Source organism: Mustelus asterias (genome assembly GCF_964213995.1).
Source record: "Mustelus asterias chromosome 26 unlocalized genomic scaffold, sMusAst1.hap1.1 SUPER_26_unloc_35, whole genome shotgun sequence".
NCBI lineage: Eukaryota > Metazoa > Chordata > Chondrichthyes > Carcharhiniformes > Triakidae > Mustelus > Mustelus asterias.
In genome coordinates, this window is record NW_027590104.1 from 471644 (window position 1) to 484290 (window position 12647).

The window sequence follows — 12647 nt, forward strand, 5'->3', positions numbered from 1 at the left end:
GGGACTGCAAATCTTTACAATATATAATAATGACTTGGATGAAGGAAATTAATGTTTTGTAGCCAAATTTACAGACAATACAAAAATAGGTGGAAAGGCAAGTTGCAAGATGGATTCAAATAACCTATAAATATTTTATTGTAAGCTAAGTAAGTGGGCAAAAAGTTGGCAAATGGAGCATAATTTGAGAAAATGTGAAGTCAGAACATAGAACAGTACAGCACAGAACAGGCCCTTCGGCCCACGATGTTGTACCGAGCTTTATCTGAAATCAAGATCAAGCTATCCCACTCCCTATCATCCTGGTGTGCTCCATGTGCCTATCCAATAACCGCTTAAATGTTCCGAATGTGCCTGACTCCACTATCACTGCAGGCAGTCCATTCCACACCCCAACCACTCTCTGTGTAAAGAACCTACCTCGGACATCCTTCCTATATCTCCCACCATTAACACTATAGTTATGCCCCCTTGTAATAGCTCCATCCACCCGAGGAAATAGTCTTTGAACGTTCACTCTATCTATCCCCTTCATCATTTTATAAACCTCTATTAAGTCTCCCCTCAACCTCCTCCGCTCCAGAGAGAACAGCCCGAGCTCTGTCAACCTTTCCTCATGAGACCTACCCTCCAGACCAGGCAGCATCCTGGTAAATCTCCTTTGCACTCTTTCCAGCGCTTCCACATCCTTCTTATAGTGAGGTGACCAGAACTGCACACAATATTCCAAATGTAGTCTCACCAAGGTCCTGTACAGTTGCAGCATAACCCCATGGCTCTTAAACTCCAACCCCCTGTTCATAAAAGCTAACACACTATAGGCCTTCTTCACAGCTCTATCCACTTGAGAGGCAACCTTTAGAGATCTGTGGATATGGACCCCAAGATCTCTCTGTTCCTCCACAGTCGTCAGAACCCTACCTTTGACCCTGTAATCCACATTTAAATTCGTCCTACCAAAATGAATCACCTCACATTTATCAGGGTTGAACTCCATTTGCCATGTTTCAGCCCAGCTTTGCATCCTATCTATGTCTCTTTGCAGCCTACAACAGCCCTCCACCTCATCCACGACTCCACCAATCTTGGTGTCATCAGCAAATTTACTTATCCACCCTTCAGCCCCTTCCTCTAAGTCATTAATAAAAATCACAAATAGCAGAGGACGAAGCACTGATCCCTGTGGCACTCCGCTAGCAACCTGCCTCCAGTCCGAAAATTTTCCATCCACCACCACCCTCTGTCTTCGATCAGATAGCTGGTTACCTATCCAATCGGCCAACTTTCACTCTATCCCATACAAGTCGTTCATTTTGGAAGGGAGAACAAAAGAAAAGCGTATTATTTCAATGGAGAAAAACTGCAGTAAGTCACAAGACAAAGTACCTTGGTGGTACTTGAGCACGACGCACAGACATCTGGCACATAGGTGCAGCAGGTAATCAGGAAATCTACTGGAATGTTGGCCGTTATTTCAATGGTGTTGGAGTACGAGTAGGGAAGTCGTGTTGCAAGGGTTGGTGAGACCACATCTGGAGTACTGTGAACATTTTTGGTCCCCTTATTTAAGGAATATATGATTTCATTCACAGCATTTCACAGAACTCCTGGAGGAATTGTCTTATGAAGAAACGTTAAGCAGGTTGGGACTCTACTCATTGGAATTTAGAAGAATGAGAACTCATTTCATTGAGACAGACAGGATTCTTAAGGGGCTTGTCAGGCTAAATGCTGAGGGAATGTTTCCAGTCATGGGAGACTCTAGGCCAAGAATGCATAGACTTTGAATAAAGGGACGCTAATTAAAGACTCTTCTTCCATAGGGCTGAGAGTCTTTGGAACTCTTTTCCAAAGAGAGCTGTGGCGGAAGAATTATTGCGTCGTTTTAAGGCTGAGAACCACATTTTTGATCAGCAAGGGAATCAAGGGTCAGGCCCATGGAGCTGAACAACCTACGTCTGTATGTTTTTCTTATGGTCTCATGATCTTATGAGGGGCAGCACGGTGGCACAGTAGTTAGCACTGCTGCCTCACAGCACCAGGGATCCGGGTTCGATTCCCGGCTTGGGTCACTGTGTGCGTGGAGTTTGCACATTCTCCCTGTGTCTGCGTGAGTTTCCTCTGGGTGCTCCAGTTTCCTTTCACAGTCCAAATATGCGGGTGAAGTGGATTGGCCTTGCTAAATTGCCAATTAGTGTCAGGGTGCGTAACTAGTGTAAGTGCATGGGGAAATGGGGAGAGGACCTGGGTGGGATTGAGGTCGGTGCAGACTCGATGGGGCGAATGGCCTCCTTCTGCACTGTAGGATTCTATGATCTATGATGTATGATCTTGTATATCCCAGCGTAAAAGCCTTGTGTGGATTTAAAACAGACAAACATCTGAACTGTACAATGGAAATCCGAACCCTCGATATTGACAGTGTCCAAGTTCCTGATAAGGGAAACGGGGAATATTGTATTACCACCTCATTGAAAGAATAGGAATATGGCTGTGAGAGTTTTTCCCATTGCTAACACCATCCTTTGCTTTAAAGCCCAGATCCCATCATGCTGAGGCCACCTCAAGCTGGTCGACAGAGATAAACTGGAAGAAAACATTCATAATGTCACTGAAGAATCAAGCAGTACTTTGGGCAATTACGTTGATAAGTGTGAAACTAACATTGTAATTTTACAAAAAGACTGGCAATGGATCAAGAAACAAATACAATTCACCAAACGATTGCCCAAGTCATTCAAGAAAGAGGGGAAACCAGGCAAGTGATTGCAGCAACAAACGGAACCAACTGGTGAGAGGAATTTTGGAATTGGGGTGCGAAAGTACAAATACATCAATGGATAAGAATTACTTTGCATGTTGCAATTATTGTTGTAGTTTCGACGCTAAAGTAACAAATGCATACTTTGATCATTTGAATTCCGGAGAGATGAAATGGAAAATAAGTTAGAAACGTAATTGTACATAAGAAAGCCCGAACTACTGATAGATATACTTCGAATATAACATGACATGGATTTGAGTATCTGCTTAAACAGGTTGTGGACGGAGAAAGAACGGCTACAACAATGACTTAACAAGAATAATGTCAACAGTGACTGGAAAAAGGGTATTCTCGCTGGGAGAGAAGCATGCTGGGATTTTTATTCAACATGTAGATTAAAACCAGGTACCGGTCCGAAAGAGACTGTGGTCTGGGAGCTGTGTTCTGAAATTCCTGTATTGGCCCAGATAAGGGAAGTTGTTTCCATTAACAGAAACACTGCGTCTCTGATTTATATAGCTGTAATGTATGGGATATATAAAATGAACTAAGCGTAAAGGCGTCTTTCAAAAGTAATTTCAGTGGATGTTCGAGCCATGCGATCGGTTTCTGGTTACACAATTAGCTGGATGACAGATAATCTTCCGGAGGCGAATGAAGAATTGTGGATAAAAAGCCATGTGAGTCCTTTGTTTGGCAGCGATAACTCAAAGAGACCGACCATCGCAAGTAGACTTGTACCCTGAAGGATGCTTCAGAGAAGGGGAAAATAGATTCTACATCGAGGATATTTAATGGCCAATGCTCTCCTCAAGTGGGTAGTATCTATTTTCAGTTAAATAGTTAAAGTTGACGTTCAGTTAAAGTTAAAGTGCAGTTTAAGAGTTAAAGTTCAATTGAAAGTTGATGTTCAGTTAGTTCAAGTAGAGTGAAGATTTAATGAGTTGCAACTGTTCATTTGAATTGGTACGAGAAGTGTAAAATGAAGCAATAATTGAATTGCTGTCCTTGTTTGCCTCATTAAATGAAATGCTTGGAATGCGTTTCAATTAAAGCTGCACGACAAGAGTGAGGTTTGATGAGGCGCAATTGTGCTCCAATTCGCTAATGCTCAAAGGGGGACTAACAGCGAAAGGCCTGCAGAGCATGATGGGAAAAAGGTCAACTTTGCACAAACAGGAGAACTGCTGCAGTTAAGGAACACGAGCAATAAACAGAGGCCGTCAGAATCTATAATTGGGTAATAGCGGCAAGACAAGAGCATTTTACGGGACAAGTGGATCCTTATTACCTTAATGAGAGAGAGTGTGCGAGCGAGAGCGAGTGAGCAGAATGTGTGGGTGTGAATTAGAAGTGGTGAGAAACATAGTATGAAAAACGATGTGAGAGAATGAACATGAGAAAGTAAGTTTGAGAGAGAGAGATAATCTGAGAGAGAGGTAATGAAGGTGTGAGGGAAAGTGTGAAAGAGTGAGTGAGAGAGTTTGAAAGTGTGTGAATGGGTGTGAGATGGAGGATGTGATCGAGAGAGTGACTGAATGAGTTATTGAGTGAGAGAGTGTGAGAGAAAGTGATGGAGACTGTGAAGGAATCAACAGAAGAATGTATGTGCGCAAGAGAGGATCTGTGTGCCAGAATGTACGTGATTGCCAGAGTGGAAGTATGTACGAGTGAAGGTGCGTGTGCAGACAGGATGTGTGCCAGAGGGAAGGTGTGTGCCGGAAAGAGGATTCATGTAATAGAAAGGATGTGTGTGCCAGAAGATCTGAGAGGGGGGGAAGCGCGCGATCGGGGGGGAAGCGCGCGATCGGGGGGGAAGCGCGCGATCGGGGGGGATGCGCGCGATCGGGGGGATGCGCGCGATCGGGGGGATGCGCGCGATCGGGGCGGATGCGCGCGATCGGGGGGGATGCGCGCGATCAGGGGGGATGCGCGCGATAGGGGGGATGCGCGCGATAGGGGGGGATGCGCACGATAGGGGGGGATGCGCGCGATAGGGGGGGATGCGCGCGATAGGGGGGGATGCGCGCGATAGGGGGGGATGCGCGCGATAGGGGGGATGCGCGCGATAGGGGGGGTGCGCGCGATAGGGGGGGATGCGCGCGATAGGGGGGGATGCGCGCGATAGGGGGGGATGCGCGCGATAGGGGGGGATGCGCGCGATAGGGGGGGAAGCGCGCGATAGGGGGGGATGCGCGCGATAGGGGGGGATGCGCGCGATAGGGGGGGATGCGCGCGATAGGGGGGGATGCGCGCGATAGGGGGGATGCGCGCGATAGGGGGGGATGCGCGCGATAGGGAGGGATGCGCGCGATAGGGGGGATGCGCGCGATAGGGGGGGATGCGCGCGATAGGGGGGGATGCGCGCGATAGGGGGGGATGCGCGCGATAGGGGGGATGCGCGCGATAGGGGGGGATGCGCGCGATAGGGGGGGATGCGCGCGATAGGGGGGATGCGCGCGATAGGGGGGGATGCGCGCGATAGGGGGGGATGCGCGCGATAGGGGGGGGATGCGCGCGATAGGGGGGGATGCCGCGATAGGGGGGATGCGCGCGATAGGGGGGGATGCGCGCGATAGGGGGGATGCGCGCGATAGGGGGGATGCGCGCGATAGGGGGATGCGCGCGATAGGGGGGGATGCGCGCGATAGGGGGGGATGCGCGTGATAGGGGGGATGCGCGCGATAGGGGGGGCTGCGCGCGATAGGGGGGGATGCGCGCGATGGGGGGGATGCGCGCGATAGGCGGGGATGCGCGCGATAGGGGGGATGCGCGCGATAGGGGGGATGCGCGCGATAGGGGGGGATGCGCGCGATAGGGGGGGATGCGCGCGATAGGGGGGTGCGCGCGATAGGGAGGGTGCGCGCGATAGGGAGGGTGCGCGCGATAGGGAGGGTGCGCGCGATAGGGAGGGTGCGCGCGATAGGGAGGGTGCGCGCGATAGGGAGGGTGCGCGCGATAGGGAGGGTGCGCGTGATAGGGAGGGTGCGCGCGATAGCGAGGGTGCGCGCGATAGGGAGGGTGCGCGCGATAGGGAGGGTGCGCGCGATAGGGAGGGTGCGCGCGATAGGGAGGGTGCGCACGATAGGGAGGGTGCGCGCGATAGGGAGGGTGCGCGCGATAGGGAGGGTGCGCGCGATAGGGAGGGTGCGCGCGATAGGGAGGGTGCGCACGATAGGGAGGGTGCGCGCGATAGGGAGGGTGCGCGCGATAGGGAGGGTGCGCGCGATAGGGAGGGTGCGCGCGATAGGGATGGTGCGCGCGATAGGGAGGGTGCGCGTGATAGGGAGAGTGCGCGCGATAGGGAGGGTGCGCGCGATAGGGAGGGTGCGCGCGATAGGGAGGGTGCGCGCGATAGGGAGGGTGCGCGCGATAGGGAGGTTGCGCGCGATAGGGAGGGTGCGCGCGATAGGGAGGGTGCGCGCGATAGGGAGGGTGCGCGCGATAGGGAGGGTGCACGCGATAGGGAGGGTGCGCGCGATAGGGAGGGTGCGCGCGATAGGGAGGGTGCGCGCGATAGGGAGGGTGCGCGCGATAGGGAGGGTGCGCGCGATAGGGAGGGTGCGCGCGATAGGGAGGGTGCGCGCGATAGGGAGGGTGCTCGCGATAGGGAGGGTGCGCGCGATAGGGAGGGTGCGCGCGATAGGGAGGGTGCGCGCGATAGGGAGGGTGCGCGCGATAGGGAGGGTGCGCGCGATAGGGAGGGTGCGCGCGATAGGGAGGGTGCGCGCGATAGGGAGGGTGCGCGCGATAGGGAGGGTGCGCGCGATAGGGAGGGTGCGCGCGATAGGGAGGGTGCGCGCGATAGGGAGGGTGCGCGCGATAGGGAGGGTGCGCGCGATAGGGAGGGTGCGCGCGATAGGGAGGGTGCGCGCGATAGGGAGGGTGCGCGCGATAGGGAGGGTGCGCGCGATAGGGAGGGTGCGCGCGATAGGGAGGGTGCGCGCGATAGGGAGGGTCCGCGCGATAGGAGAGGGTGCGCGCGATAGGAGAGGGTGCGCGCGCCAGGAGAGGGTGCGCGCGCCAGGAGAGGGTGCGCGCGATAGGAGAGGTTGCGCGCGCCAGGAGAGGATGCGCGCGCCAGGAGAGGATGCGCGCGCCAGGAGGGGATGCGCGCGCCAGGAGAGGATGCGCGCGCCAGGAGAGGATGCGCGCGCCAGGAGAGGATGCGCGCGCCAGGAGAGGATGCGCGCGCCAGGAGAGGATGCGCGCGCCAGGAGAGGATGCGCGCGCCAGGAGAGGATGCGCGCGCCAGGAGAGGATGCGCGCGCCAGCAGAGGATGCGCGCGCCAGGAGAGGATGCGCGCGCCAGGAGAGGATGCGCGCGCCAGGAGAGGATGCGCGCGCCAGGAGAGGATGCGCGCGCCAGGAAAGGATGCACGCGCCAGGAGAGGATGCGCGCGCCAGGAGAGGATGCGCGCGCCAGGAGAGGATGCGCGCGCCAGGAGACGATGCGCGCGCCAGGAGAGGATGCGCGCGCCAGGAGACGATGCGCGCGCCAGGAGAGGATGCGCGCGCCAGGAGAGGATGCGCGCGCCAGGAGAGGATGCGCGCGCCAGGAGAGGATGCGCGCGCCAGGAGAGGATGCGCGCGCCAGGAGAGGATGCGCGCGCCAGGAGAGGATGCGCGCGCCAGGAGAGGATGCGCGCGCCAGGAGAGGATGCGCGCGCCAGGAGAGGATGCGCGCGCCAGGAGAGGATGCGCGCGCCAGGAGAGGATGCGCGCGCCAGGAGAGGATGCGCGCGCCAGGAGAGGATGCGCGCGCCAGGAGAGAATGCGCGCGCCAGGAGAGGATGCGCGCGCCAGGAGAGGATGCGCGCGCCAGGAGAGGATGCGCGCGCCAGGAGAGGATGCGCGCGCCAAGAGAGGATGCGCGCGCCAGGAGAGGATGCGCGCGCCAGGAGAGGATGCGTGCGCCAGGAGAGGATGCGTGCGCCAGGAGAGGATGCGTGCGCCAGGAGAGGATGCGTGCGCCAGGAGAGGATGCGTGCGCCAGGAGAGGATGCGTGCGCCAGGAGAGGATGCGTGCGCCAGGAGAGGATGCGTGCGCCAGGAGAGGATGCGTGCGCCAGGAGAGGATGCGTGCGCCAGGAGAGGATGCGTGCGCCAGGAGAGGATGCGTGTGCCAGGAGAGGATGCGTGTGCCAGGAGAGGATGCGTGTGCCAGGAGAGGGTGTGTGTGATAGAGAGGATGTGTGTGCCAGGAGAGGGTGTGTGTGCCAGGAGAGGGTGTGTGTGCCAGGAGAGGGTGTGTGTGCCAGGAGAGGGTGTGTGTGCCAGGAGAGGGTGTGTGTGCCAGGAGAGGGTGTGTGTGCCAGGAGAGGGTGTGTGTGCCAGGAGAGGGTGTGTGTGCCAGGAGAGGGTGTGTGTGCCAGGAGAGGATGTGTGTGATAGAGAGGATGTGTGTGCCAGGAGAGGGTGTGTGTGCCAGGAGAGGATGTGTGTGATAGAGAGGATGTGTGTGATGGAGAAGATATGTGTGATGGAGAGGGTGTGTGTGCCAGGAGAGGATGTGTGTGCCAGGAGAGGATGTGTGTGCCAGGAGAGGATGTGTGTGCCAGGAGAGGATGTGTGTGCCAGGAGAGGATGTGTGTGCCAGGAGAGGATGTGTGTGCCAGGAGAGGATGTGTGATTGATAGAGAGGATGTTTGCGGGAGAGGATTTGTGCGACAAAGCTGATGTGAGATATAATGCAAGACATGAAGCATTTTTTTGGGGAGTGGAGTTTGGAAACTTGCAAATGACAAGCATCTGAGCGGATTCGGAGGAGAAATAGCAAACGGTATCGTGTGTGCTGATGAGACCATCATAGTTTCCTGCAATTGTACATTGTCATTCGTGTTATTCTTAGAACGTGTGTATATTGGGTGACCTAAAGGAGGAGTAAAGGTGTATTTTATTGTAATCCATTTTTCATTGTTTAATAAATGTTCCTTTCTTGTTGCTAAAACTAAGTAGTGGTTCTGTGACTCTGTCAGTCTATGCTTATTTTTTTTTCTTTTTAAAAGTTGCAATCCTTTGAGCCAGAGTTTAATTGTGGGATCATCCCATCCCGTTATAACATCGACTGGAATTGTTACAGAAGTGGGGACCTGCCTGGAATTTCAAAACGTCGAGAAAGGGTAATTGGATTCTTAGTAAAAATTCAGTGGAAATTTTCACACATGGAAGGCCAGTTACTGGATGCTGAACGGTAAAATTATTTTGGTGTTTATTGTACCACAGTTGGAATGCGAAATCCCGTTGGAAATTGCTAAGACGTTCCTGAAAATGGAAGGTGTAACACTGATGGGTTTACAGAAAGTAACTAAGACTTAGTTAACTGAATTGGCAGATAATTTGGAATGAGAGTGACTTGTAGGGGAAAGGAAAGGTGGAATTATTGAAAGTCTCGCGAATCATTTAAAATTGCAAGGGTTGTCTGACAGACCAAGTTCTTCAAAAAGGAGGGAAATTGGACACAAGAGGGAGCTGGATAAATTAATCGCTGCCGACTGCGTATTGCTCTGTTCATGCCGAACAAAGATCCATCGCCATCCAGTTATTAAATAACCTCCAAACAAATACCACTTATAGATATAGACACAAGAGCCAAACTATGAGACAGAAGAGAGAAGAATGCAAAGTGTTTAAGGAAGATTGAAACAAAGTGAGAATTCGCCACCCCTCTCCGCATGGCAGCATCAGGGCTGCCTGAGCACCACATGCGGTATTGAGAAGTCTGAGCTGAACCCCATGCTGATCGATCTGAGAAAAGTCAGGTATGGAAAGGTCTGGTCTGAGCACTTTCCTGAACTGAGAACATTCAGAAATTCTGTAAATGAGGTCCTTGAGAAAAACATTAATTCAATCTCAGAACTGGAACTGTCAGCGGGTTTTCAAAGCAGTTACTGGAGTCTGAGAACAGAATTAGAAAGTTTGAGGATAACAACATAAGCAACGACAAACTACTCTTTCATTTACTCTATCAAAATAGGCATTTAGAGGACAGATACGAGTACCTCGAAAAATTCAGGAGACAGAATCCCCTGTGAATTTATGGGGTGCCAGAAAACTAAGGCGGGGACATTATCCATTTGGTCAAAAGCTCTTTCAATGACCTAGATAAACTGCCAGTCGATGTTCTACTACAACTAGAGCGGGTTCATAGATCGCTGCAGCAAAAGCTGTTGAATACTAATGCACCCCTGAGATAATCGGTGGTAAAATCGCTCAGATTCCGGACACAACAATAGATTCTCACCAAGGCTTGAGGTGAGAAAAATCTCCAATTGAAAGGAAGGCGATTCATGCTCGATAACGATGACTCGCCACATCTGGAGTGGTAAACATGTGAATATACAGCTATTAAAAAGCAGCTTAGGGAGAAAAGCCTAAAGTTTCAAAACATTACCCGGTGAGGCTGAGAGTCCACCTCAAGGATGCAAGCAAATCCTTTTCATCTGCATTGGAGGCTGCAGAGGGTTTGCAACATCTGGGCATCAGTGCGAGCCGATTGGAGGGTAAGCAGCTAGAGCGAACCTTGCACCACATCGCATGTTATTTGCTGATATTATTTTCCAAGAGGCAGAGATTTATTTTTTATACGCACTTTGCTTTATTCAGTGATGTTCAGAAAGTTTTAGCCAGTTCACATAACGGGTGGGGATATGAACACTTTGATGGGCGGGGTGGAGCAGTCTCAGCTGACCGTATCCATGGACACGGCTGCGCTTGTTTAGACGGGAGAGTTAACTCATGTGGCTTATCACCAATGGAGCTGTAGGCTTCAGAGTCGGAACATCTGCTCTGGAGAATTATAGTTATGAGACTCAAGTAGGCATTTGATGGGTTGAATAGCGAGCCACTTTTGTTGGTTTGAGCACATTTGGTTTTCAGCACTTGGAAATGGATCAAATTTGCAGTTAAACTTTTTATGTGTATAGTTTTTATCACAGTACTCCCAAGTAAACCATGTAAAAGCCATTGCATTGGCAGTACATTTTTCTTTCTTTTTCTCCTTTCCCCTCTCTCAATGCTTTCTTCTCTGATATCAGGCTACTTGCCGAGCTGGATACTCCGGTCAGATCAATTAAATGCAGATTATTATGGATGTGTTCAAGGTAATTAGCTAGAATGTAAAACCTCAAGGGAAAAATGCTCTCTGAGCTGAAACATCAAAGCTGCAAAATTGCATTTTTAAAGGAAACACATTTGTCAGATAAAGAACATAGTAGCTGGGCAGATCTTGGGCAAACCAGGTCTTCTTTTCCTCTCACCCATCAGGGGGAATAAGGGGTTTAACAATCTTATTTCACAGACTGGTGAAATTTTGTGTCCACTCACAACATACGGACAATGAAGGCAAATTCGTATTGCATAACGGAACAGGAGAAGGCACGGAACTGTCATTCATGTGCCCCAAATGAGAATGACACACAATTCATGAAGCTAATCTTCAATCTTATCTCAGCTAAAAGTACAGGATTGTCCTTATTGGGTGAGATTCGAATTGTGTTCTGTCCCAAATGGGAGACTGGCTCTCAGCATCATCAAACCCGTGCTCCAATATAAGCAAATCACTGAGCAATCATGTTACTGAAGCTGGGCTGCTGGACATATGGAAGCTTCTGCACCCGAGTAACAGAGACTTTATATTTTACTCCGAAACTCACTGCTGTCACTCTCGCATTGACTATTTATTTACAATTGAGTCAGAGTCTCATAGAATCATTGACAGTGACATTCTCGCTATAACTCTCTCTGATCATAAGTCCATAGGCTTGTGACCTGGGTCAAAAATCTACTGCAAAGAGATGGCATTTGAATGCATCTTTCTTAAATGATGATGAGAAAATAATTACAACGTTGTCTATAACTTAATACTGTCCTTGACCCTATGAAACAGCGTGAAGGAACATTTAAGGGGCGGCATCATATCATTTACTTGTTCCAAAAGGAAGAAGAATAAATTAAAGTGATCAAATGCAAAAAGGTAATTCATAATTTAGAACAGCAACACAATAAGCAGCACGCATTAGCTTTGATGGTCACCCTCACAAAGGCACGCCGAGCTCTCGATACTTGGCTTTCAGAACAAGTTGAAGGGTGTTTATGAATTGCAAAACAGAGACATTACGAGCATGTTAACAAGGCGAGCCTTGATAGTGGGGAAGGAAGCCACCAGGTCCATCGAGTCTGTACCGACTCTCCGACAGAACATCCCACCCAAGCACTTTCCCGCAACTCCACATATTTACCCCCGCTAATCCCCCTAAATGGATTAGTTAACTGAGGATTTGAACTATTTAAAGAATAAACTTGAAAAAACAAACTTGGCGACGGTTCAGTGAAGTTCAGGCATTCAAAGTATTTATGGACTATGGTGGAAAATACACAGAACAAGAAAATGAGGTTCTGGTAATTTAGAGTTGGTTAAGTGAAAAAATATAAAGCACAACAGACGAAAGATGATTGGGAAAAACAGGAATGCAGTGTGAAGGTTGTGATGCGATCAGCCATGGACTTGTTCAATGGTGGAGCAGCTTAGAGGGACCGAGAGGTCAACATTTGCTCCTAATGTGTATGGTCGGATGAATTGCAAACTTGAACCTGTGCAGAACAGATGAGGATGGACGACAAATTCAAACAATATTTAACCCTGATTCCGAGACTTCGATTTTCTGATTTCCAAATTCTGACAACTAACTATTCAGACTCTGAGAAGTGAAATAATTAGTTTGCAATCTTCACTGTCATCACTTACCTTTTAGGTTACTGGGTACTTCCGATAAACCTTGTGGGATGTTCATGTAAACAAATGCATCAGGACCTGATTAAAGGAATTACAATCATGAAATCAGCTATGTGCAAGATCAGAAAAATCTGCAATGTTTAATTCACT

General features: G+C 50.7%; 1 protein-coding gene across 1 annotated transcript in view; it reads right to left on the minus strand.

Moving 5' to 3' along the window:
- Window positions 1–12647, minus strand: part of LOC144482144 (NACHT, LRR and PYD domains-containing protein 3-like) — a 96017-nt gene that overhangs the window by 49778 nt on the left and 33592 nt on the right. Inside the window, 1 exon segment of the mRNA XM_078201367.1 lies at window positions 12510–12575. Within this exon segment, the coding sequence (XP_078057493.1) occupies window positions 12510–12575 (66 nt within the window).